This window comes from Alosa alosa, chromosome 4 (assembly GCF_017589495.1).
Source record: "Alosa alosa isolate M-15738 ecotype Scorff River chromosome 4, AALO_Geno_1.1, whole genome shotgun sequence".
Classification (NCBI taxonomy): Eukaryota; Metazoa; Chordata; class Actinopteri; order Clupeiformes; family Clupeidae; genus Alosa; species Alosa alosa.
Genome location: NC_063192.1, coordinates 7,375,704 through 7,403,456, shown reverse-complemented (window position 1 = coordinate 7,403,456; position 27,753 = coordinate 7,375,704). Strand labels below are relative to the sequence as shown.

Sequence of the window (27,753 nt, the reverse complement as noted above, 5' to 3'; positions counted from 1 at the left end):
AGTGTGTCACATCTCCAATATGTGACATTCAAGATGGAAGAGAACATAGCAGACTAAAGCCTGTTTGTCTTTGTTAAGCTTTGTAACAGTAACAAGTAACAAGACTCATTCAGACGGCTGTCTAGTGACCAATCTGATTTGGTTGGGTGATTGCACTGATGTATGGCTTTTATACGAATGAGTACAGCAACCCAGGTTGTTCTGTTAAGCATTGTAATTTATTTTGTCATCGATGGCAACTGAACAAATTAAGGCTTATGAACAAACATTTTTAAAAGCACCTTAAATAAATGCATATTTATAAATATAAAAATAAAAAATACAAAATTCAAAATAATCTATTGTGAACTTAAATGGCCAGAAATCATCCCTCTCAAATAGCTAATTCATCTCTGTAGGTTTGTATAAGCTATGACTTGAAAGTGTTTCAGGACCCACAGCTTCCTCTGAAGTAAACACAAAGAGGATATGCAAGTACAGACACAGAGGGAGTGTGGGTTGCTGGGAAATGTGACGAAGGGCTCTGAGAGGATGTGATGTTCCCACTGGCTTTCTCAACTGTTCCACATAGTCCAGGAGTCGTGGGATCGAACCTGGTTTTGTCAGTTAACATTTTGTTTTCTGCTGTATCTTGTAGACTTGGTGTGGGCCTAGCTCTTTAAGATTTAGGTGATATCCCTTGGGAAATTTCATTTATAAATAATATCGGGAATTGCCCCAGGGGACATCAGTGGACACCCTCTCTAATCTTATTTAGTTACCCCTAGGGAACAAGAAACAGCAAAGAAAAGAAAAAAACTTTAACCAACAAAATCAGCTTCGCCACAATTCTGGCGTTTGACTCTCGGACCAACATGAGGTGGAGGACACTTCCGCGAGTTACATTCTGGTGCTGAGTTTCTATTGAACCTGGATGTATCGGTTTCATGGGAGGAACACCACAGACAGACATTGAAATGTGTCCAAAAATTCATAGAGATCACGAGCTCTGTGACTGGCATATGCGTTCAATGACTTTGACAATGGCTTTTGAGTGAACGCTTGAAACGGCTGAAAATCCATTTTAAAAACAAAACAAAAACAATAGACATTAACACATAACATCACATACTTACATACATCCATGAAAAGGATAAATGTGTGAATGTAAATATCTCGTGCATGAAGACCATAGGAAGACGCAGATGAGTGTGTGGAGGTGACCGTGAGACACAGATGATTATCTTTGGTTAAACACCATTCACAGTCCCCCTCTGAAAACAACATGAACCTGCCCCACCTATCCACTGCTCGCCTACACCAGTTCGACCTTGATAAGGTCACCCATTTAAGATGCATTGGATGTGAAGCTGGAGAACTTCCATTTGTCGGCAACGGCAAACAGCTCTTCCTCACAGAACTACAGGCCTGCAGGAAGCGGTAGGAGTGGACCAGAGTAACCGATGAAGGGTGGAGATATTTTCTTCTGCAGTCATGCTTAGTTAGCTACACCAATCACAGTAACACTGATACAGCATTCGTTCAGAGCATAAATGAGGATCTACCACTAGTTTGTCTTTATTGCCATTGGGTAGAGCTGCAGTGCTCCATGAGATTAGAAACTATACAGCACACTGCTAGTCGTGGTAGAGGGCTGACCCTGTCGTGTCCTTTCCGCACCACACGTTTTGATCACGTGACCACAGATAACACACTCACTTGAACATACACACCTCAATGCCCTCACCTAAGCAAAAGGGCCTAACTCAGTTCAAACATCACACCCCTTCATCCTGAGGGACAAGAGTGACAGGACACATTAGACAGAAGGTGACATCTCAGATAATGAAGCAAGTACACACACACACACACACATATCAGCAGCAATCTTGCCAGCATGTATACACACACACACACTTCTTCACCACATTCAACATTTGTTCATAGTTTTGTCATGCACAGACATTTCATACACAACTGAGATCACCACTGTTTATGGTTAACACATATTCAACCAATGTAAAGGGATTTTTGTGAGAAGAGCTCTCGTATATCAATTCATTGTTATATCCAGATTTCCCAGAATGTCTTCAACCTAACCTAGTTAATATGACCATAAAGTCACTACTATCACACCTGCCTGGCCAAACCACACCTCACAGATACATGGCTGGATGTTGGATCAAGGCAGTCAAATCATGCAATGCAATGGCAGGAGCGAGTCCCATCAGTGAGTTAATATGAGGTCTAGTGTGCAGCGTCTACTTGTGCAGTCCTACATGGAGGGAGGGAGTGATGACTAAATGAGTTTGATTTCACTCAATGCACATCATGTCGCCTAACATTTCCTGTTGTCTGGTATCATTTCTTTAAATGGTAATGACTAGATGTTTTTTTTTCATGGTCAACCAATATGTCGTATTCATGTAAAGGTCATTATTTAGTTTGGCAGTATTTGGCAACAGGAGACAATTCAGAGAGTCTCAGGTTTTCGAAGGAAAGATACAGTATCAACAGGGCTACTGGGCTAAAAGTGAATGCCACGATTGGCATTAAGGAAACCAGACTGCAATATGTTGTCACAAAGTCATAAACTAATCGCAACCAAGTTAAACACAATCAGTTAAGACGGTTATGAATATTTGTCTTTCCGATATTTTGTCAAAATGGCCAAAGGCCTCAAGCATGCCTCCAGAGATATGCAGAAACAAATGAAACACCAACATAAAAAAATAACATCAATAAACTCCTGAAAGAAACCAGGATGAAGGCATCGATAAACTGGAAACGTGCTGTCAGAGGAAGAACTCCCTGTCATGGAATGTTCTTATTTATCTTGTGAGTATTGGTGTTGTTCTCTGTACAGACTCTTATATTCCTGCTGTCATAAAACAAAGCTGCAGAAAAAAAGTTGAAACATCACACAAATTACACATACACTGAAGACAAGAGGGAAGGGAAGGGAAGGCAAGGGGGGGGGGTTTTACTACATGTATTTCTTTTTTAAAAACCAGTAGGCAAAGTAACCCATACCCCCCAGCGACCCCATCAGGAAGGACGCCCCGAAGAAGGACGGTGGCTTCTTTTTGACCATGCGGAAGGCGTTGGGTAGAACTGCGGACAGGAGGGTGGTGTGGATGTCTCCCAGAACCTTCCGGAAGGCGTAGCGTTTCTGCACGCGCTCGAAAAACGACTGGATATTGGGCCGGCTCCCATCCTCCCAGTATTTCTTAGAGAGTCCCAAGAACTTCAGGCGATGCAATGTGGCTCCCAGCCACACGTCTGCCAGCGTGAAGTCCGGCCCGCACAGCCACAACTCACACCTCTGACCTGTCACGTTACACACAACACACACGTCAGGCCAGTGGTCACATGGGAAATGTAGTTTGGAAAGTGACTGGGAAGAGCTGGGGTCTTGACAAAGAAAATGAGCAAACCTTCATATTCCAATTTTCTCTTCTCAAGCTCAGCTTCTACCTGGTCTAGTACCATTGTTAGTTCACCCAGAATCTTCTTCAGGTAGTTCACGTTGTCGTGGTCCAAGATCTTTGCCTGTGCAAACACAAACAATCAGCTAATTGTCAAATGTGAGACCAGCATAAAAAGAAAAGTCTTGTATATTACACCAACCAACCTTTCATTACCGCTTTCATTGCAATCTTCACCTGATTTACACAGATCTCTGACTACAAACAATCTATTAATTTAAATTCATCATTATGATCTCTTGCAATGATGCACCTTAAGTAATGAAAATATGAATTCTGATGTTAGTGGGAAGATGGCATTGGGAGGTGGGATATTCTACTTCATTCTACTATCAACCCAAGTCTATCTGCTGCATGAGGAATTTGATTGCTACAAGACAATAAGCTTCTGATAGTTATAGAATCAGAAGTAAATGTAGTTCATTAGATCACTCATTACTAGCTTGCAACTGTGGTATTATGACAAACTAACATCTGAACCTGATGTGGTTTGATTATAATGCCAGTCAATTATTGTTTATGAGCTCAGTATTTAGAGCACAGGGTGGTTTATGAGATCACAATCAGAGTACTGGGTGGTTAATGAGATCACAATAAAAACACAGAGTGCTTTATGAAATCACAATAAGAACAAAGGGTGGTTTATGAGATCACAATCAGAACACTGGGTGGTTAATGAGATCACAATAAAAACGCAGGGTGGTTTATAAAATCACAATAAGAACACAGGGAGTTTATGAGATCACAATTAGAATGCAGGTTATGATATAACCATAAGAGCCCAGTTCTTGTGATTACAATAAGAACACAGGATGGTTTATGAGATCACAATTACAATGCAGGGTGGGTTATGAGATCCATATAAGAACACACAGTGAGATCAGAATTAGCAATCAGGAGGGTTTATGAGATCGCCATCAGAATTCAGGACTGACCTCAAAACAGAGAGACATGAGTGAGCAAGGAACAAACGTGACAGGTGGACAGAAATGAGGCAAGATGATGAGAAGGATGAAAGTTACTGATATCTCACCATGAGTTTCTTCTGTTTAGACAGGTATGGCTCTGTCAGCTGTGGCTCCTCGTGATCCAGCTTCATCAGCTCTGATGCTGCATTAGCTAGGTGTCCTACCAATATGTGTGTGTACAGGGAGGGTTGAATGGAAGGAGAACATGAGACAAACACCTGTGGTAGCTAAAGTGTTACTCATTTGTAGCAACATAAACATAACATTTTAACATTAATAAGTTCTTCAGAGTACTTCAGAATTATGATCTTTTGTCATGATAGTCTGAGTTTGTGGGAAGAGCTAAAAAGTCACATGTAGAGGACAGTACCCTGTGTTAACAACAAATAGGCCTATGCTACTTGTTTGACTTGCATACTCCCTTTAGTACAACACTGTAGACAAAGGTTATTATTGAACCCATAAATCTGGCCAATATTTGGCTGGTGTATAAATCTGATAATATAAGGCCTACATCCACAGTGTGTCTGCATTACTGGATGAGGAGGCATGACAACCAATTAAATCTGTTAATAAAGAGAGGATTGCATTAAACAGAGCCATAAAACCAGCATCTGGCCGTCTCTCTGTCAGTTGGCAGGCATATTGTGCAGCAGAGCAGGGTTTCCCCAGACACATTCACCCTATTGTGTTTGTGTGTGTGTGTGTGTGTGTGTGTGGGGGTGTGCGTGTGTGCGTGCGTGCGTGCGTGCGTGCGTGCGTGTGTGTGTGTGTGTGTGTGTGTGTGTGATAGAGAGTGTGTGTGTGAGATTTACATAAGGCACAACAGGCGCATTGCAGACATTCCAGAGCTGGCACAGGTCATCTGACCTAGGTACTCTCTTGCCACCAGGAGCTTTTGCTGACACACACACACACACACACACACACACACACACACTTATGCAAAGGCAGCCAGGGGTTTGTGTAATCACCAGTATCACTTACTGCGAATCTCTGCGGTGGCGTACTTTGGGATCATGGAGTCTACAGTTAGTTCAGGGTGCAGGATGCAACCGTGCGTGTAGGCGTCCATAGGCAGCCCGTCCAGTAGGTGGCGGTAATGCTGCACACGCTCGTGTATAGGGCTCTCTGCTTCTGGGATCAGCTGGGCCACCGTCTCTGTATGCAACACCCCCCAAACAAACACACAAATTATCACATGAATTATATGCACACACATGCACGCACGCAAGCAAGCACGCACGCACGCACGCACTCACACACGCATGCACGCACACAAGCACACACACGCACACACACACACACACACACACATGTTAATGTGGAATTGATTGTACATGTGTGCTGCAGCATCTTGCATCTACAGGGTTTGGCCTAGGAGACTTATTTCTGAGGCAAAGTTCTGAGGCGCCTGGCATCTGGCCAACCTGCAGACTCATCAACCTCAACCCGTCGCAAGCACTGGACAGGCCTACTGTACATGAGGCCCTTTGGATCAGAACAACATACCGATAGCTGGCAATTTGTGGACAGATATCACCCACAGCACTAGTTCTCTGGTCCATCTCAGGTACTCCTCAGTAAACTCTGACTACACCCAAGTTAGCTCTAACCCTTTGCTGAACCACCTCTCGTGCCTGTAAATGCTCTGAGGCTGCCAGGTGATGGGTCCCTGCTGAGGAGGCTGGAGGATGTAATTGCTGAGAGAGCAGGAGCAGCATGGCGGGGATCACACTAATACAGCCTGTGAGAGCAGTGGTGTGTGTTAATCTGCAGTGAGGGTGTCATTTAATGCTACTGCATGTCCATCACTGTAGTTTGGGCTGGTCCATTCACAACTTTCTCAACCTCTCTCTCTCTCTCTCTCTCTGCCCATACCTCTCTATTTATTTATTGTTTATTTTTATAAATACACACTTGCATCCAAAGCCGTTCCATCTACAAAATAAAGTATACATTCATTTGTTGAATATGAATTATTACCAGTCTAACCTATAGGCATTTCACCGCAACAACAATGATTCATACGCTAAAATAATTAGGCATATTTACAATTTAGTTCTTAGAAGAAATCTAGTGATGTAGTTGAGGAAGTTCTTGAAAGTATAACACTAGTACACTAGCTACTAAAGGGCATATATGCACGCAAGAAGATAGCACAGTGTAAGTGTGTGTGTGTGTGTGTTCCCTGGCACTCATTACATGCCCGAGTAGCCCCAAGTGGTGAAGGTCTAGATGGGGGGGTGGGGGGTTGGGGGGTGGACAGGGAAGATCCTCAGCTGCATGAGATGCTCCATTTCACTAAAGGTCTGCTGTGAACCTTCTGACAGCAGAGCTCATCACACAAGCCCTGTCCAAGACACTACTACAGACTATATAGTGTCACTTCACTTCACTTCCCTTCAGTGCAAATATTACTTTGCACGGAAACACTAGAAATAAACTATTCATGTCAACCCTGAGTATGTTATTGAATGCAATCAATATGCTGTGTGCTCTAACAGTTAGCATAATTGCCAGCACAACAATTTACAACTTGTCTAGCACATGTACTAAATGCATCATGAAGCGGATAAGTTCACAGTGGAGAGAGAGATGCATTACAGTACCTCCAGAAAAGTTGGCTTCTAAGTAGTCGATGATCTGGTTGTAGTCGCTGACGATGGTGTCGCCATGGATGAAGACGGGCACCTCCTCGCCTAGGTTCAGCCTCATGAACCAGGGCTCCTTGTGTTCGGTCAGCGGTAGGCTGACGTCCCTCTCCTCACACAGCAAACCCTTCTCATTAATCACCAGACGCACCTGGGTAGAGTGGCAAACACAAACACATTCCCATGAGCATTGGCTGTCTTGGTTTTGTTTTACACATCACTACACTGGAATATGCCTTTAACCTTGGTGTTTACGAGATTGTTTTAATATTTTTTAGAATTTCTTGCAATTTGTATGGTATGACCCTGAAAAGGAGAATCTATAGCACACAGCTCATGTGAATATCATGAACAAAACATGTTCAAAGTTGTCTAGCTTTCTATACCAAGGGATTTGTGGTCAGATGCATGTGGCACATATACACACTCCTTTTGTGGCGGCCAAAATCCACCTGAATGCCAAAGTTGAATTTAACACATGTTCACTTAACGTACTGTTGATGCTACAATTGGCCAGCACTGTAGCAGGAGAAATGCAAAGCACATCAGATCAATGCCAAATGAGCTGAAATCATGATAAAGTGCATGGCCACGCCATAACCAGTAGATACATTTCAGGAATGTACACAAAATTAATGAATGCAATTGTTCCTGCAGAACTTGCTGCCGGCAGCAATTAAACACTTGCTCAACTCCCTGGGATTTTAAAATAACAAATTGGGATTTCATTTGGGCAGTGTTACCCAAAAGTTGTACCATAACATGGGGACCTCCTTTGACTGACCTGTTTCATTCTGAACTGGACTCCAGATGGAATACAAAGCCGCCTGTTCTGTTCGGGCTGTTACCTCTAAAATGTAATACCCATTAAACCTGTGCTAGGTGAACTGTTCTGATGAAAGCTTTGTGAAAATCTCCTTTATTTTATTTGTCCGGAGCCAGTCATTTCGAAATCATCACCACTTCAGACGTCTGAGCCCTCAATTAATGGCAATTATCAACCCTTAATCTTCACATTTAACACACAGGTTATTGACTGGTAATAAATGCCCTCTGCACTGATGTGTGAGAGAAGTGTGGCGCTTGTATTCAAACCCATCCATGCCTCCATTGAGTCCCTCAGCCTATCACAGCTCTACTGCATCTACCCAGAGCGGCTGCCCTCTGCAGAGCCTGTGTGGAAAGGTTTACATTTCCTCCACAGTATTTAAATTACATGCTGTTGGTCTTGGGAGCCGCTGCAGCACCCAATACTGCTGGAGTTCAACAGACAGTCCTGCAGTTCAAAGCAAGTCATGGTGACAGAGGCCTGTTGTCTGGGCCCCTTGCACATACAGTCCCGCGAGCTGCAACTCTCTCAGGCGCCTCACCTCGCCTATGTTTTGGCTTTCCTCGATCACAGCAGTGGCCAACAGCAGTGGCCAGCAGAAGCAGAAACACTTAGAGGTCTCTAACATCCAGCACACCCTGGCCAAGTGTCACTACCACTGTCAGCTGATATGTCCAGCGGTAATAAGAGGAGAGAGATTTTAAGACGCTTCAGTGAGAATCAGAGGCCTGAGCGTGTTCGACTCCACAGATCTACTCACTATAGCCTGGGTAACAAGAGGCTCAAAACACCACAGGAACAGCAAGGGCCACCATGGACTCCTCTCATTCTGAGACTTCTGAATGTGTGCAGAGTTGACAACTTAAAGCATTTAATGAAGATTTTGAAAGGTGGGACAGACAAGATAAGTTTCAGTGATATGGATACTTTACTTGCAGTCAACACAAAAAGCAGTCTGGACATAGAACACACATACACATACACACACACACACACACACACACACACACTAGTATCAGAGCTGGGTTACAGTGTGCCAGGGCACAAGCTCCTTGTACAACAGTAAAACATTTCCTCTGACATGATTACAGCCTGGTCAGCCCGCAGGGTCCTGCTGGACTCTGCCTCTCTGATAATGCAGATTAACAGCCATCCCCTCCGGCTCTGCAGCCACTGCGTTGGGGTGATGAGTGGCATTAGCGGGTACACTTGGTCTGGCTCTCTGCCACAGGCCTTCAACAGCACAAGCCCCCACCCAAGATCACTCACACTCACCCAAGGAACACACTCGCCAGGTACATCTGAACAGACAGAGTACTCCACTCATACAACTTACTCTCAATAAGAATATACAGACGTATGGACATTTAAGTCAACACAAATAAAGCATACTTTTACCACAGCTACCATTTATTTTACCCAATAACCTCTGCTATATCTCCTATATTTACACATGAACTACACATTTACAGCGAGCCACACCAAATTCATCCAACTCATCTAATATCCACAACATCTCGCTGCTACATTCCAACACACAAACAAGGTCTTCATCTCTATTCCGTCACCAAACCTACGCATCTACCAAGAGTCACTTCCCAAACAAAATACAAAAATAGTTACCCCTACATTAGGGACAATAACTACCCCTAGTCACAGTGTCAACCATGCAGAACCACTTACAGTGACAATTTAGCCTCTTCTCTTTATTTGTCTTATTTTGATATACCTACTGTGCTATAGTCTACTGATTTGCTGAGTACAGGTCTTTGATCTCCAGCTTATATTTCAATTTATACCATTCAGATCAAGATGCAGCAATAATACACCCTAAACATGTATCACATTCACTTTGACACACACACACACACAACACACACACACAACACACACAAACATACACACACACAAACAGCAGTGTAATAGTGTTATCCAGCAGGCCTGTCGCCAAACTTTGAGAGAAGCACCTGTGTGGTCATTGACAGAAAGACCTCTGTAGATGTGATTATGTTTACAGAAACTGACATAGATCCACAATCTACATCCTAAAAGCCACTAAAAGGACACACATCTCACAGATGCCATGTGAGAAAAGATACACTGGTTAATTCTCTGTCTGGATCTATAATTTACTATAATTTACTTAATGTAAAGTTCAAGTCAAAGCTTTGGGACTACTGGACAGAGAGAATGACAAGTTGACCATGCTTACATTAAATAAAGCACGATCTGCACCTGAGGCTTCCGGGACTGCACATGTTTCTGTGCAGGCGACCCTATCGCTACCCTAGGTGACCGAGACGCGAGTCAACGTTGAGCCCAGAGCCCCAGAACCTCGTCCGACTGGCTAACCTTTACATTAACACTCCAGACAACCGATGCAACATATAGGCTAACCATAAAGCAAAAGAGACAACCATTGCCAGTTGATTGTTTTTCTCAAAGCTAGCTGATTTCAATTAATTATTTAGTGTCATCTTTAAAGCTAAGAAGATGTAGCTCAAAATTATATCGAATTGAGTAATTTGGTAACAATGTCAATGTTTATTCCATAAGCGTTTCCAATCGACACAAAAATACGGCAGGATATTGACAAGCAATCACGAATCCTAGTATACTGTATCCCCATAGAACTAGATATTTAGGTGGTGCAGCAGTTTCGTAATATCTCCCAAAAGACATCGTCTTCTCACGATGGAGACATACAAAACTCTCAAATCGGGAAGACTGATAATACAACAGCAAATAATTCGGACAATCCCAGTAAAAACGCCGCTGCAAATGACATGTCATTTACACAGACACCTCCATTTTCCTGCTGTGATATTACCTTTTGAGAGGCGAAGGACTGCGTCCAGTGATATAACACGAGCCTATCTTTGGAGAAGGGTTTGGGCTCTATTGTAGGTTCTTGGCTTTCGTCTCCATCTGTTTCTTTGCCATCTTCTTCCATGGCAGAGATGGGCCACCAGCTACAGTTGGTGGGGGTAACATGGTTGGAAGACGCCATGACAGAGGATTTTGTGCGTGTGAGAGGGTACCAGGGAGGGAGTGAAAGGGAGAGAGAGGGAGGAACGGACGTACGGATGAGAGAGAGAGAGACAGAGAGAGAGAGAGATAGAGAGCGAGCGAGGGAGAGAGCAGGGGATTTCAGCACCACGAACAGAGCATCATTGATTAGACGTCGACGCTTCACTCAATCCCTTTCAAAACCCGGTCCCGTGTCCGTAGACTCAGTGACAAAACCCACGGATCCTTTTAGATAGAGACGCAGAGTGAGCTCCATCCGAGGCAAACATGCAGTGAAGCATGGGGAATATTAGACATATGTGTATTACATCACAGAGCGCAAACATGCGCCGTAAAAGTCCCCGAGAAGCCACTCAAGCGCGTTTCACGCGAAGGTCAAAGTGCCCATATTCTAGTATCGGCATAAAACATACAGTCATCACCAAATTAATGTTTACGTTAGAAAAAAAACGACTGCAAAAACATTCGCACTAAAATACACTGTCAGTAACATAGATGTCAATACATCAAGTTTTATAAATGATATTTAATCTAAGATATGAATGTCAAAAAATGTATTTCGTTATCTAACTTTTGTCAATCTGTTAGAAAACATTATGTGGATGGAAATGTGAAAAAGAAATAGGTTTCTTATTAATGCTATTCACCAGGAGAGGGAGCCTTCCTATTACCTGTCTTTCACAGTATGCACCTGCAAACGAAACGTCAATAAATCTTTTCAGCACGTTGGTAAAGACATTAAGAGTTGAGAGCCGCCTGAGTACAGTTCTGAGTGGAAACAGTGGGATTTAAGCAGTATTCGCATAGAATATACCGGTATGGGATTAATTCAGTGTCCATATTTGACAAAAAGTTTAATAGATATTCCAAATTGTATGAGACATTCAGGACAGATCACGGATATTTACACGTCTAAGACTATTGCCTTGCTTTCTGAACTTTCCAATCGTTTTTTCCCCAAGTTGATAGCCTAACCACTACACCATTGGGGACTATGCTGTGATTTTAGAGCATATTCCCAAGAGTCCTCTAAGCAGAAGGTGGCCGCTAGAGAAAGTCACGATTTCTTAATTGCCACGAGATATGTATGATCTGAGATGCAGCCATGTGCATACTACCTGTGCTGATGCACGGGGTCTCAAAACATCACGACTTGTGATGTTGGCCAGAACTCGCACGCCAGGACGCGCCATGCTCCGCCCTCCAGCTTGCTTACCCCACATACACCCCAAATACATACATACTACACACATAGCCTACTAGCATACAAACGCTAGACGAGGCTGAAGTTACGCTAGGCTATTAGAATATAACAAGGCCAATTAGAGACCACAATTCTTTAAGGCTAAAAACGCGCGCACATAGAGTAGCCCTATGCATCTTCAAGGTCCATTAGCCTACTTTTTATTCTGAGATTTTCAGATTTACTCTTGTGGTACCACATTTAATTAATGTTTCTTGAAGTTGACGTATTCATTTAAGTTGTTATAGATTTTAACTACAAAAGCATGGCATATCCAACATTCAGTAAACGACGTTGTCCGCACAGTTCTGTGATCCTAACATAGAACTGTCTGAACTTGATATGGTCATAAGCCCGCCCAGCCCCTAGGCAGCAAGTGCTTGGCACTGCTTTTAAAAGTGCCTTGTTGCGGGGTAAGGATTGGGTTGTATTTTTGGATCCGAGAGAGGATCTGCTCGCCTTGTTAGGTCTGTTATAACGCTTCCAGCAGCAGCAGGCGCGTGGAGAGCGCGCGAGAGGGGCGGCAGGGAGAGGGGCGAGGGGCGCAGACACCCTCCACCGAGCCATGGATGATCAAAGGCTTTTAAGACTGATTTAAATCAAAAATCAACTTTATGAACAACATGCAAAAGACAACATTTTCCTTTAACTTAAACCTATGTTTCAGTTTCCATGAAGTTGCAAATCGAAGAAGTTTCGGAATCAAGAAAGTACTACCTGTCAACTGTTGGATTAATGCCTGAACCAGAATTCTGGAATCATCCTACAAGAGTCGTATAAGTTTACACGCGCGCTGTGACATTGTATGGTGGAAAATATGAATATTACAATAAGAATATGGATTCATGAATGCATTTATAGACATTTTGGGACAACATTAGACGAAGAGGAGTAAAGGTGATAACAGTATCAATCTCGCCTCCCGACTTCTTTGAGGGCAATTGATTTATTACTATCGAGTGATTTGAGCTGACGTTGCGTCCACTCCGAGTAGTAGAAACATGAGTGGGGGCAGGTTTGAGTTTGATGATGGTGGGGCATACTGTGGAGGTTGGGAGGGGGGCAAAGCGCACGGCCATGGGATCTGCACAGGACCTAAGGGGCAAGGGGAATTCTCGGGCTCCTGGAATTACGGATTTGAGGTGGTCGGGATCTACACCTGGCCAAGCGGAAACACGTACGAGGGGTACTGGTCTCAAGGAAAGCGCCACGGCTTGGGCATAGAGACAAAAGGACACTGGGTATACAAGGGCGAGTGGACTCACGGATTCAAAGGAAGGTATGGCACGCGCCTCAGTCAGGGAAGTGGCGCCAAGTACGAAGGTACATGGAATAATGGACTTCAGGAAGGATATGGCACGGAGACTTACGCAGATGGAGGTAAGATTTTTACAACACCGTGAAACATACACACACAAAACATCACAAATGCACGCACGAATTGTTTGCAACATCCATCATTACGCAATTGCGTAATGGCAATTATGGACAATTTAGCATTTATAACTAAGATACTTTTGTGTTCAAATGTGGGCGGTGTCCTCATTAACGCACCCGATTTTTACCTTTGAGCTATTGTAATGTTTAAAAATATAGCTCCGGTGTATATTAATCCCATTGACTCGATGGTTACCATGTAACCATTCCCAGTGATGTACTCGGAACTCCCCCTATTACCGTTCGGTCCCGTATTTCCGCCGTCTTGCGTGTATGTGTCACTTAATATCCATTTCTATACGAACCAAGACGGCTGATTCCTAAAGAAACGCAAGCACCCACACCATAGGTGTATCTAAATTAGCTATGTACCAAAAATGACATTTTACCGTGACTTGAAGAGCTGTAAACAGTGTTGTAAGGCTGCGTGTACACATCCGCTTGGAGCTCCAGTGGAATTTTAATTTCATGACGAGAATTCTCGGTCTAACCGTTCATGTGCCATTGAAACGGCGTAAATTGGCGACCCATCAGGCCAGCACTATAACTCCGAGTGTGGTAAACAAAATACGGATATTTCAGGCAGTAAATGCTCCCGTTAAGAGCCAAACCAGATTTTGTTCAAATCTACACACCTATGGCTACTGAAAAATGTAAGGTTCATTTAGCAAATGTTATTCTGAAGTGTTAACAAAAGTGGTGATAATTGGGGGTGTTACGATACTGGGAAAAGTGCCTCTGCTCCAAGGAGAAAGGTTCCTGTAGGTGTCTCCTGCTTGGTTCTCCATGATTCTGGAGCATATCAACAAAGCAAGCAGGTTTTAGAGTGCAGCCATTAAACCATGGAGTTACAACAGTGTGTGTGTGTGTGTGTGTGTGTGTGTGTGTGTGCGTGTGTGTCTGCGTGCGTGCGTGCGTCTGCAAGTAGGTTTGAAGCAGTTCTCATATTGCAAATGTCATAATGTGTGTGCTGTTATGACTTAAAATGAGCCACAGTGTGAAAAGAGCTGTTGTTACTTCAGGAGAATGTATTCAGGTAAATCAGCTTCAGGGGCACCACTGACACATGAGACATCTGAAACTCTCTCTCTCTCTCTCTCTCTCTCTCTCTCTCTCTCTCTCTCTCTCTCTCTCTCTCTCTGACACACACACACACACACACACACACATTCTCATTAGGCGCCAGAAGTGTGTTTTTTGTCTGAGTAGATCAGCTTGCCAGTCAGGGTCCAATCCAGAGAGTAGTTTGGGGAAAAACTGTGTGTGGCAGAATGAGAAAGAGAGAGAGAGAGTCTGTCAGCATATGTGCCAGGGTGCTTTTTCAGATGGAGTTTCCCCTGCAAAAGGTGTCCTATGTTTCAAGGGAAGCTATTGCTATGTTCTGTTTGAGATCAGTGACAGTGGTTTAACCTTTACATTTGATCATCTCTTCTCCAGCCTCAGAGTAATCATGATATCAGATCACTTACTGCTGTGTAAGACTGCAACTAACAATTATTTTCATAGTCGATTTTTTTTTTTTTTTTTTGATAAATCAATTAGTTCGCAAATAATGTTGATCATTGTTTCCCAAAGTCCAAGATTATGCCATGAAATGCCTTGTATTGTCTAGATATTTAGTTTAGTGTAAAAGAGGAATAAGCAAAGATGAAAATATGATCATATAATCATCTGAGAGAACTCATTACTTAGAATTGTAGCACTGTGTGTGTATGTGCGTGTGCATGTGTGTGTGAATTTAAGTGTAGGGTTCTGCTAAATCAGTCCCATAAGTGACAGTCTGTGTTTAGTCTGTCATACCACTGGCTGTGTTTGTGGATGGGGGGTGTTGCAGGGGCTGGGTAGGTGTCTTGAGGACTGGCACCAAAGGGCATCGTGATTTGGGGGTAATTGAGTTTGCTGGCGCCTGGTGATCTGCTCTCTGTAGTGGTCTGTAACTCTCTATCCTGGCACCTGATCAGAATTTCTGGGTTTGGCAATGCTGGTGAAAGATTCACCACAGGAAGTAGTAGTATCCCTAACAGGAAGTGGTGTGGGGATACGCACCCCCCCACAAAGAGGACACTATTTCTAAATGAACAGTATTGAGCTTTAGGGGTCAGGACTCTATGTGAGCATAAATTATCATTACTGGCTTATGTAAATTAGTGCCTTAAACATGTGTAATCATACATCACTTGCTGCACAGCTGCTTGTTAGTACATAGTCAACAGTGGAAAATTAAGTAGGCCTACCATGGCTTTAAAATAAATTCAGGCTAGTAGTTGTATTGCACCAATGTATCACAGAAATGTTGCAACTTGTAATAGCATCATGTTGCCTCTGGGAGCTTATATTGCAGGGCCTATTACAGGCTGATGCAGGTTGATGTGTGTTTTTGATGTGTTGTAGGTAGGGATGTAGCGATTACCGGTATAATGGTAAACCGCAATAAAAATGTTAACGATAACAATTACCGTTTTCATTTCAAATATCAGGATTATCACTGTTGATTACCGCGCTGTGGAAACCGTGTGTTTAATCTTTCCCAGCTTCATCCGAGCCTGATTTTGACATACAGTAGGCCTGGTACAATGAAACAAAACTGGTACCCTACTGATTCTGTTGTCTAATTGATGGTTTTAACTACGACTCGGATTAGGCTACACCTGGAACATTTTCACCGCAAAATGTGCACTGTATCATGTAGCCACTCTGCGTCTTTTCATGTTCACGTCCACATTAAATCCATTCCACTCACGTTATCAGGAGAATACAGTAGCCTAAAGTTTTATTTTGAACGCTTACTTTGGTCTCACTCATTGGATCCAAATAACAAAAATAGCAAACTCCAAGTTATGGTAGGGTAAGTTAAGCTATAAGAACATAGCCAATTAAACATGAAGAAAAAAGTGAAAAAAAAAGCTTGTGTAGGCCTATCAGTGCTTTCTGAACATTTTGAACACACTTTTAGAAATACCGTGATAATACCGAAAACTTTGATAGTTTTGGTCACTATAACCGTGAGGTTAAATTTTCATACCGTTACATCCCTAGTTGTAGGAGCATACACACAGACGCACACACACATAAAGAGAGAAAGAGAGAGAGAGAGAGAGAGAGAGAAAGAGAGAAAAATTGCATCACTCTTTGGCTCCATCACAATTTTATGAAGGCTTGTACAGTATATTAAGTGAAATATTTATGATAATCTAATATGTTCCCCTTTTATTTTCTCTCTCTAGGCACATTTCAGGGACAGTTCATGGGTGGCATGCGTCACGGCTATGGCGTGCGTCAGAGTGTCCCGTACGGCATGGCCGCAGTGGTCAAATCTCCCCTGCGCACGTCCCTCACCTCTCTGCGCAGTGAACACAGCAACGGCACGCTGCTGCAACAAGACCTGCCGGTCATCACCACCACCAACGCTTCGGGCCAGGAGACACTGGTCACCCCGTCCACCCCGGGTCCGTCCCGTGGTGGCTTCGCGCTCTCGCTGCAGTTTGACCCCAACGCTGTGCCGCCCAAGAAGAAGGGGCTGTTCCGACGCGGCTCGCTGCTGGGCAAGCTGAAGAAGTCGGACTCGCGCACCTCGCTGTCCAGCAACAAGAGCAAAATCAGCTTCCTGGGACGCAGCGAGTCGGCCATGAGCTCGGCCAGCGACGCCAACTCCACGGTCAGCCTGGGCGACAGCGAGCCGGAGGGCGAGGGAGGGGACTTCCCGCCATTGGAGGCCGACATCGACGCCACCACCACCGAGGTCTACATGGGCGAGTGGAAGAACGACAAGCGCTCGGGCTACGGCATCAGCGAGCGCTCCAGCGGCCTTAAGTACGAGGGTGAGTGGCTCAACAACCAGCGCCACGGCTACGGCTGCACCATCTTCGCCGAGGGCGGCAAGGAGGAGGGCAAGTACGTGAACAACATGCTGGTCAAGGCGGTCAAGAAGCGCGTCATCCAGCTCAAGGGCACCAAGATCAAGCAGAAGGTGGAGCGCAGCGTGGAGGGGGCGCAGAGGGCCGCGGCCATCGGAAAGCAGAAAGCGGAGATCGCCGCCTCCAGGTGAGGACAGGAAGTGACCTCATCAGACTGGGGGACATCTCCCTACTCAGGTGTAGAGAACATAACACCATAATGTTATTTTAGAAGGGTTCACTTGTTATTGAGAAACATTATGAGAAAAATATGAGAAAGAAATGGACTGGAGCAAGGTACAGTTAACACGAGTTGAATTTGATGCAAAGAAACAACTTGTGTTTATGATAAAAAAAAGAACCATTGATTGTCAGCATAACAGATCCAAACAGTGACCTGAGGTCGGCCTGTTGCCATGTCTTTGATGTTGTGAGGTGAGCGTGGCTGTGAACCACCCTGTCGTTTGTTGTGGCTCTGCTCTGACTGAGAGAGCATTCACAGTCTTGTGATTAGCTCCCTGATTCGCAGAGTATGACTGGTGGTTTTCGGGAACAGAGTGCTATCCATAGACCAGAGGAGACGGCGCCCATTTAGGGGTCAGCTCCTAACACACTAATGCGCTGGAGCAGGCCAGTGGGTGTGGGCCGATGGAGGGAATCTCAAGGGCAGTGCCAGCTGGTCACGCAGGCCGAGCTCTCCGCCCTCTCAGGCTCCTCTGCAGCTGACGCTGGCAATTCAGGAACCACGGAGCAGCTTTGTGTGATACGGAGGTTTATAGTCATGGTAGTGTTTCTTCAGGTCACTCTAGCTGGAGTGAATCACAAGTGTTAACAAAAAGAGCACTGTTATACAGTATAGGAATACGTCAGGCAGTGCATTACGAGCTAAACTGTTTTTCAGGCTTGGAGAACTGTGAAGTGTGGTTTCATTTTTTGTCAGCTTTGGTGACAATGATACTTGTGTGTGTGTCTCTCCTCCTCTTACTCTTGGTAAGAAAAAACATGTGCCTAAACTGTGTGGAGTTGCCTCAATAAACCAGTGTTAGGGGTACGAGTTTGAACGTCCTGGTTGCCATGTCTTTATGTTAGTGTGTGTTGCTGAGTACAGGCTCTCATCTGAGCTTACAGTCTGTAGTATATCACAGATCACAGGGAAGGGTGAACTGCGTTATCTGTGCATGACTGTGTGTCTGCGGTGACAGTACACAGAATAGAGGCTGCTGTGGAACATTTTGAATTTACTGTCAAGTTCAGTGTGGAACGCAATAGCAGGGTGTCAGTTTACAGCTGCCCCCATTTGCAGGGAGCAATGTGTCTCTGGTGGTGCTCTGCCGTTCACACATTCTCTTCTCGGTTTGCACTGCTGACATACACACCACCCGCTAGAACCCAAATCACCCCCCACACACACACACACACACACACCCCTGAGGGTAAAGAATTGTTTGCTCTTTCGTATCAGTGATTATGTGTGAGTGTTGTGTTTAAAACTGCTTAAAATGATGGTGGCCACACTATGGTGGTGGTTTTGAAAGGTTTTGCCCATGGTTTTGTAGTTTATGTCATTGTAGTATGAACATTGATAGCTGAGATAACCGATGCAAATGTTTGTCTGTTTTTTTGCATATGGGCATTGCACATGAAGACTGATATTCCAGACAGACCTTTGGACACTATGCCCTTGTATTGTTTTTTTGTAGAGTTTTGAATTTAATTTGAATTTAATAAAAACACTGTAGAATAAGTTGTATACGTAGAGAGAGGGACCATTTGCCTTGTCTCCATAGGGAGGTGCAAAAACCCTGATCAGGATAGCACACTCACTCACGCCCTTGCATAAACACACACATAAACACACATACACACGCACACAATGCTTGCTGCGCACTCACTCATCTCCTTACATGGAGGGGAGTTTATAAGAGTGTGTGCAGAGTGGACACATACTCATGTGAGAGAGCCGCTTGGTGTTTACAGCTGCAGTGTCTCACTGATGAACCGCAGATCCAGGCAAGGGCCAGAGAGAAATCTAAATATTTTACCTCGGAGCCTTTAGTCCCCAACCCACCTCACCCTCTCTCCACCAGCACCTCCACACACACACACACACACACACACCACCTCCCTCCTCAGGCTCTTCCAGAAAACGCCGTCTGAATGCAGACAGGTCTGAGCACAGCCTCCGTGAACAATGCATGGCACTGACACACCTTCCTGCTCACTGCAGTCTCAGCCGCTCTCTCTGTGTGTTTGTGTGCAGCAGCTCACATCACCAAGGAGAGTGAGTGGAGGAGCAGGATTTATGTGTGTTTACAGAAATCAGCTCCATCAGGATGTCCACTCAGTGCGGCGCATGCAAACAGTGATGTAATGTCTGAAAGGTATCCAGAGTCCACAGAATCGGGTGCTATGGAGATGGATTGTGTCATTTCGTTACAAGCTGAGATGTAGCACATAAGATGGTAATAGAATGCCACAGTATGAAATGGCCACACGTTGTTTTGGACTCTTGGAATAATTCTAGAGAAGAGTGAGCCGGGAATCTCCCCCAGTGAGGCCCTAAGTTGGTCCAGCCAATGGGTCCGGCCGGCCTGTCCACCTGAAGCCAGTAACATAAATACCCCACCACAGCCACGTCAGCCAGACAGGAGGCCAGCCACAGGTCACCCCGAGCCTGCTGGCCATGGGATATTTCAGGGCCTGCGACGAGGGTCTGCCCTGTGCCGTGGGTCTGGTGGGACTGAGGGGACGATCTGGAGGAGGCCTTCTGAGCACGAGGTGGGTGAGAATGACGCTCACAGTCTAGTGTGAGGGAGGCAGGCAGGCGGGCCTGACTAAATAAGGGCTGCAGCACAATCAGCTGGGAATGCAACAGCTGATAGCTCTCCGTCTCCGCTCGCCAGGCGGTCCGGCACGGGGAGGAGAGGGTCTGGAGACCTGAGTGGCTCACTCACCGCAGCAGGACAGCAGGACAATTAATATAATATATGGGTGTGAAAAAAACAAAAACCTAAATATAATATGGATGTAAAGAAGATGAAACCTTAGATATCATATGTAAAACCAAATGAATTAATGAACCTTGCTGTAGTGGCTTTGGTGTTTACTGAAGATGTGTTGTTAGAGGTCAGTTAAGCTCTGTTTCTGGGGCCTGTGCTCCTGGCCTGTGTGACCTGTGTGGTAATGTGACTGAAAGGCTTGTAGTGATGCAAAGAGAATAAGGCAAACCACAGTCTCAATACAACTGCCACAGAGATAGTCCCAAAGCGGATAAACGTGGCCAGTTCGCTCCTAAAAACAAACATGCCCTATCTGCTATTAATAGGACCTGGTTTGGAGTTTCTGCATTGCCCATAAAGTCTTTATTTAAACCTGTCTGTGCCTCTACAACTTCACACACTTTAGCTATTTAACATGTGATCTAAAACCGGCTAGTGTTTAGCCTGACAAATTGGGAGAAAGTTTTGGTAAAGGCCAGCCAAAAGTGTCTAAAGTTGATGAGCGTGCTGATGTTGTGATGGGTGATCTGCTGAGAGTCATGGCCTAGGTCAGGCCAATTCATCTGGAACCCACCTGTCCAGTAAGGACCATGGAGACATCCCTCGGTTTCATAGCCTTCACTTTCGACACACATGGTCCACAATTTCAGCACAACACAGTCAAACCCCAACATGTTAATAACATCACATGCTTTTTAAGTGGATTCAAGTTTTTTAGAGGACCATTAACAATGTACACTGCTTTAGGACATTTTTTTTTGAGGAACCAGGCTTACAGTAAAGCTCCCAGACACAAGTACAGATGATCTCTTGTCAGGAGACGGGGGGCTGTGCTGTGACATGAAGCAGGACAGACCAGGATGAGCTCAGATACAGAGAGGGGAGAGAGAGAGAGAGAGAGAGAGAGAGAGAGAACCGCTCATCCGCCCATCCGCCCTCCCCACCCTCAAACAAAGCATAGACCAGAGAGACCAGACCATATACAGAGATTTAAGACTGAAACCCACCAAGTAGTTGCGTTATCTATCTGTGGATCGCTTTGTCCTGAATGCTGTAGTCAAGTAGAACCCCCGTGTTTACTGAGAGGGAATGTGACTCAGGCCTCTGTGTTTTCACTCCCATACTGTACTGCAGGTCTTGGGCATCGGAGTTAAAAGGCCGAGGGGAACACAGATATCAAATGCCATGTGAAGAGAGAGTTCAGTGTGGAGTGTGTTTGAAGTGAGCGGATCAGAGAGAGTGGACTCAGAGGGGTGTTGAGTGCCATGGTTGACTAATTCGTGGTGGTGTGGCCAAGGCCACAAGGCATACAGTGTGTGTGTGTGTGCTAGCGCACGGTCCAGGCTGGCCGGCCGAAGCATCTCGGCGGGCTACAGATTGTCAGCAGGAAATGCCATATGTCACAAAAAGCCCCTCCTCTCACTCCTCCCGGACACCTCAACGGCAGGCAACCCACCCACTCATCCACCCACTCAAGCCAGCCGTGTCAGGCTTTGTTAGCCAGATCAATACCTCTGAATCTTTCAGTAAAGGTTTGCCCATCACTGGTGTTGGTGTGTCTCAGTTCTACCTCATATTCAGCTCAAGGCCAGAGCAATCAAGTGTGATAGAGCATAAGGAGATGCAGGCCATCAGACACAACAGAGGGAAGCACTGGCATAAATCAATTGTGACTATTGTACAACTGGCAACTGAGAAAAGGTTGTATTGTACTCACACATATGGTCTAGTAGATCTGTAAATGTGTGCAAAGATTTGTATGCCGTGTTCTAGAAATCTCTATGTGCTCTGTCCTATCAGAGTAACCCTGATATGTTTATCAAGAGAAAATGTAAAAATAGGAAGTTAAAGATAAAACGGGTGAACGTCCAATGCTAAAGGACTTGAGGTTCGCAGCATGGCCCTCAGTCATCAGTTTGACCAACCCCCACTACCACCCCTCTCCAGCACCCAGACCCCAGTATCAGTTCCTGGGTCCAGGGGACCCCAGGGGGGCCAGAGGGCGAGCCCATGAGGGTGTGTGTTGACTCAGCGTGGACAGGTGCCAGTCTAGGATGTACAGCAGCAAGGGCTTGGAGATGCTCTAATTGTTCCACTTAGAGGTGCCTCCCTACCCCCCCCCTCCCTTGCACCCCTCTCTGGACTCTTCAAGTGGAGGTAGCTATTTCCAGCCGAGCGGCTAGCGTTACAGCATGCCAGGCATTCAGGAGGTAATCTCAATCAGGAATAAAGCTGGCCTGGACATTCAGAGAGTAATCTTAATCAGGGACATCTACTGCTGTGTCAGACATTAAGGGTGTTTTATCAATGAGAAATACTGCTGCCCCTAGACGTTCAGATTCATTTCAGTCAGGAACTCGACAGGCACAGGGAGCAGTCCGTCAGGAATATTGGAGTATTATTTTTACTGTCTATGGGAATATGAACTACTGGCCCTGACATGCACACAGACAAACATAAGCTGGCCCAGATAGGGAAATAAGGAAAATAAGGAATCAGGAAAATAAGCTGAAATCAGGAAAATAAGCTGGTCCAGATATCCACCAATGTGATATGAGATCGCTTACACCCAGTGGCTAGATACAGTGCAAGGGATGATATTCAATGAATATAGACATGTTAGATCAGAAGACATAAATCTGACTACTTTGTAGCGTTGCTTCTCTCCCTGATTGCAGTGACTAGCAGTAGTAGAGGTGGTAAAAGTGGGTACCTGTATGCCCTGCACACTGTACACAGTAAGTTACTGCGGTCATGTTGGACTGCAGCAGTCGGATGGAATGTTTATGTCTCCATGGTAATCTGTTCCTTTAGATTAGATGTATCATTAAGGAAAGCTTTGTCTGTCTTCATTGTAGCAAAACAGTGCGTCTGTCTTAATGTCATTATAAGTAGTGGTATGGAAGGCTTTGTCTCAGTTACACTCAGCAGCAGTATATCAAGCTAGCCCTTGGTTGCTGTGAGAGAAAGAGGTTGGCCAGGAATGACAGGGCATTTGTACCCTGTGTCAGTATATATACAACTTTGGGTGTGTTAGTTTGAGTGAGGGAATGATAGAAGTAGTAGAGTCACTGTCAATGAGAGGACTTCGGTTTGTGGATTGCAAGAGTAAGGTAGTCTTCCAACAGATGCAGTAAAAACCCTTTCTCAGCCAACATCCAGGGTCAGTAGCCACACGATGGGCTCTTCTTTCTGTGTCAGTCACTGTAAGAGCAGCTCTCTCACTCTCTCTTGTGTCAGGGTGGCCTTTAGCGGCCGCTGGGATCCTGTTGGTGTCGCTTACAGACCCGGGTCCTCAGGAGCGCTGTGGACGCTCGCCGGGCTTTTTATAGAGCAGACAACTGCTGAGGTATCTTTCCACACGGAGAGCAGTAGCGGGCACATGTTGAAGTTTGGGTGGAGCCCTGCCAAAGGAACAGCTGTGGACAGGAGCATCTTTGGCCTTCAAAGAAAATCATTAGTGGACCTCACGGGGTGAGGCAATGATCGTTCATCTCTTAATTACAGCCGAATGTGCCATTCATAAAAGTCTGCCCCTAAAGAAGTCTTTGTCAGGGACATGGGAGGTGTGTTTTATGTGCAGTGTACAGTTATATTCTGGTTGATTCGTGGTCTGTGTAGTCTTAAGGACCAAACAGTGATGCTCCTTGAGAGATTTGCTTTCTTTCTCTCTTTCTGCTCAACCCTTCTGGGTGTTATTTAATCATTTTTTTATACGTTGTGCGTTTTTTTATGCGTAGAGACGTCACTTACTGTATGCCAATGATGTCAGTGTTTTCCTGTGACGTCACTCTGGTTGGGGTGCCAGTTGTTATATAACTATGCCATTGCTCATCGACTGCAGACACCTGTTTGCGTGACACAAGGCCTGTGCTATAACTTGGACATGGCAACACAGAAGAATCAAACAGAAAAGACAACACTGTGCTCATTGAAATGGGCATGGTGTGATGGGAATTTAGTTGTTCACTTTTTTTAGTTGTGACTTAGAATTCTCTAGAACTCTTTAGAACTCCTGTTAACTTTGTTTTTCATTTGTTTTGTTTCATTTTTTCTGAGTTGTGTCTGATTGTATCTTAACCTTGAGACAGTGGGAGACTCAGGTTGCTGCAGCACATAGGGGTTTCATCAACTAGTCAACTAGTCAACAATTAAAACAATAGTCTGTGCTATAGGTAGCGGTCAACTCCTTGTGGACAACATGGCTAATGGCTAAACAGTCTAGCCATTTCTATGCATGGAATTACTTCATCGAAACTGTTCCACAGTGGCCCGTTTAGCCAGGGAGCGTACGTATTTTCCCGGGGTCCTATTTTCCCCACTTTGTATGGGACCGGGGAACATACTGTAGGACCCTAACCCTAACCTTGAGCGGGGTACATAGGACCCGAGGAACATAGGACCCGGGGAACATAGGGATGACCCCGTTTAGCCATGCGATGTAAGTTGTGTACAGCTGCTATGGATAACCATGTAAACATGAAACATCTGCTGCCAACGGCTAACACTAGCACTGTACCAGTGCAAAACAACTAATCAACTAGTCTTGTCAACTAGTAATAATCAGTAGTGGTGAACCCCCTACTGCACATACATTACTCCATCTGTCTTGCTTTGATTTGCGTCAGGCAAGGTCTAATAGATCAGTATCACATTACCTGTGTTTTTCCATTTGTTTTTGTATATCTGCCCAAAATATACGTGCTTATATGTATACATGGACAAATACACTTGTGTTTATAAATGCAGGACCAACCATGCAAAGTCCAAGGGTGAGGCAGCTGACCAGTCTGCTCAGGCTGCCAACCAGGAGTCCAGCATCGCCAGGGTGGTTGCCAGGGAACTGTCCCCATCCTTCTACCAGCCAGGTGGGTCTAGCCTCATAACTCATAAACACATACAAACACATGCACACAGGAAACACCTGCTCACACATCAGACACATGTATACAGGTCCCCATATAACATACTCCCCGGACATCAACACTTGAAGAGTGTGAACAGTCAGCCAGTAGTAATCCGTGTGGTCCTACTGCCATAACTGAATATGAACGTACGTACTGTATGTCACTGTGGCTGTATATTGAAAGAAATCGAAATATGAACTGAACACCATTGGGGTTAAACATTGAACAGCACAGGGGCTGGCTAGGTGTTGACTGCCCCACCTTGATACTGCTGGATATATCTGCTGCTGACTCAGGGCTGGGGTGCTGGGGTGGAGCTCACCCCCAAGGGTACTCACCTTCTCAGGGGCTAAAAAAGGGCCCCTCTCACCGGGGTAAAGGATCGGATCTCTGCCTCTGGGTCCTCAGCGCCAGATCTCTTCACTAGACCCCCTGACCCCCATTCACACATTATCCCCCCCGCGCCAGTTCTGGGATCAGCTCTCATCATTAAGGTTCTAGAAAGCACCACGGTGTGGATCATGCATGAGGTTGGTGCGAATGTTCCAGGAACAGTCGTCAGGGACAGCATGTAACCAGAGCTCCTCCGAGAGCCACATAGCTGAAGCCAGAGGATCCAAATAGAAACAACCAGAAAATAATCACTCAAGAGTGTGAGGCTTACCAGAACCAAAGAAGAGGTACACAAACACACACACACACACACACACACACACACACACATACCAAGATGTACAGTGAATAATACTAACCCACGCATAGTGTGGCGAAGTTCCATTGAAAACAACTCAAAAAAGCAAACATTGACACACAGCCATAAATAGAGTTGAGTTTTTTTAAACCTTCAGTGAGAGAATTACTCACTGGAAAACACAAGGACCATTCATCATATGTGACTCACATATCTCACCTTTCTATTGGTTTTGGTAGCAAGGTTTTATGTGTCATTATTAGAAATCCAGAGTAATGTATTCATACTGTGTTTCACTTGATATTTGTTGATTTAATTGACCAATTATGTCCATATAGCCCTACAAGGAAACACTTACAAGAGACTAGAGTGTACCGGTATGTGGCGCAAAGATAGTCAGCGAACCAGCTCAATTATAATTAGTCTGCACAAATCCAACACTGTCTGCACATCCTAATGGCCTGAAACATACTGAGCCACCACCACTTCTAATCAGTTAGAAACATCTCCAATCTCATGCCCTTTGCAACCAGTCATCTCTGATATTGCCACGGGATCAGTGTCATGAGAAAAGCATCCGTGTCAATAATGAGGGTATTAGTGTCTGAGTCGGATCGCTGTTATATTCAGAGTTTAGCGCACAGTGTTCATAATTATCACTTCCTATGTTGGAGCGTTCAGACATGTATAAATATATAAGTGCATTCTATCTGTAGTTGATGTTTAAAGTTGAATACATTTTTACGCACACACTAATATCCCTTGGATAAATGACAGAAACTGAACAAACTATGTGAAATCTAGCAGTAACATATACAACGTCCACTTACTGTATAGATTATGTGACCTAATATAAGTCAAATGTCCATTTAGCACATTAGTCAGCATTCAGAATCCTGTTTTGTCCATAGGTCCTGAATACCTAAAGAAGTGTGCACTTCAAGAGTCTGTACACTCATGTGAATCCTGTTTTGTCCATAGGTCCTGAATACCTAAAGAAGTGTGCACTTCAAGAGTCTGTACACTCATGTGAATCCTGTTTTGTCCATAGGTCCTGAATACCTAAAGAGAGTCTGTACACTCATGTGAATCCTGTTTTGTCCATAGGTCCTGAATACCTAAAGAAGTGTGCACTTCAAGAGTCTGTACACTCATGTGAATCCTGTTTTGTCCATAGGTCCTGAATACCCAAAGAAGTGTGCACTTCAAGAGTCTGTACACTCATGTGAATCCTGTTTTGTCCATAGGTCCTGAATACCCAAAGAAGTGTGCACTTCAAGAGTCTGTACACTCATGTGAATCCTGTTTTGTCCATAGGTCCTGAATACCCAAAGAAGTGTGCACTTCAAGAGTCTGTACACTCATGTGAATCCTGTTTTGTCCATAGGTCCTGAATACCTAAAGAAGTGTGCACTTCAAGAGTCTGTACACTCATGTGAATCCTGTTTTGTCCATAGGTCCTGAATACCCAAAGAAGTGTGCACTTCAAGAGTCTGTACACCATGTGAATCCTGTTTTGTCCATAGGTCCTGAATACCTAAAGAAGTGTGCACTTCAAGAGTCTGTACACCATGTGAATCCTGTTTTGTCCATAGGTCCTGAATACCCAAAGAAGTGTGCACTTCAAGAGTCTGT

General features: G+C 44.7%; 2 protein-coding genes across 2 annotated transcripts; one reads left to right on the top strand and one right to left on the bottom strand.

Moving 5' to 3' along the window:
• Nucleotides 1-199: 199 nt before the first annotated feature.
• Nucleotides 200-11,228, bottom strand: gdap1l1 (ganglioside induced differentiation associated protein 1-like 1). The gene is made up of 6 exons (XM_048241799.1): nucleotides 10,749-11,228; nucleotides 7,048-7,240; nucleotides 5,423-5,596; nucleotides 4,501-4,595; nucleotides 3,417-3,531; nucleotides 200-3,309 (listed from the first exon to the last, which is right to left on the bottom strand). Exons 1-6 carry the CDS (start codon nucleotides 10,926-10,928, stop codon nucleotides 2,966-2,968), a joined length of 1,101 nt encoding a protein of 366 aa, XP_048097756.1. The 5' UTR covers nucleotides 10,929-11,228; the 3' UTR covers nucleotides 200-2,965.
• Nucleotides 11,229-12,643: 1,415 nt separating this feature from the next.
• Nucleotides 12,644-27,126, top strand: jph2 (junctophilin 2). The gene is made up of 4 exons (XM_048240944.1): nucleotides 12,644-13,571; nucleotides 16,853-17,669; nucleotides 25,270-25,388; nucleotides 27,030-27,126. Exons 1-4 carry the CDS (start codon nucleotides 13,193-13,195, stop codon nucleotides 27,104-27,106), a joined length of 1,392 nt encoding a protein of 463 aa, XP_048096901.1. The 5' UTR covers nucleotides 12,644-13,192; the 3' UTR covers nucleotides 27,107-27,126.
• Nucleotides 27,127-27,753: the final 627 nt, after the last annotated feature.

Excerpts from the sequence above, each read along its gene's own strand:
- gdap1l1 (XM_048241799.1), bottom strand. The coding sequence starts at position 10,928 with ATGGCGTCTTCCAACCATGTTACCCCCACCAACTGTAGCTGGTGGCCC. Across the intron at positions 5,597-7,047 it reads AGAAGCCAACTTTTCTGGAG|AGACGGTGGCCCAGCTGATC; the intron begins GTACTGTAATGC and ends TGTTGCATACAG. Across the intron at positions 3,532-4,500 it reads CTAAACAGAAGAAACTCATG|GCAAAGATCTTGGACCACGA; the intron begins GTGAGATATCAG and ends GTGTTTGCACAG.
- jph2 (XM_048240944.1), top strand. The coding sequence starts at position 13,193 with ATGAGTGGGGGCAGGTTTGAGTTTGATGATGGTGGGGCATACTGTGGA. Across the intron at positions 13,572-16,852 it reads GGAGACTTACGCAGATGGAG|GCACATTTCAGGGACAGTTC; the intron begins GTAAGATTTTTA and ends TTCTCTCTCTAG. Across the intron at positions 17,670-25,269 it reads GCGGAGATCGCCGCCTCCAG|GACCAACCATGCAAAGTCCA; the intron begins GTGAGGACAGGA and ends TTATAAATGCAG.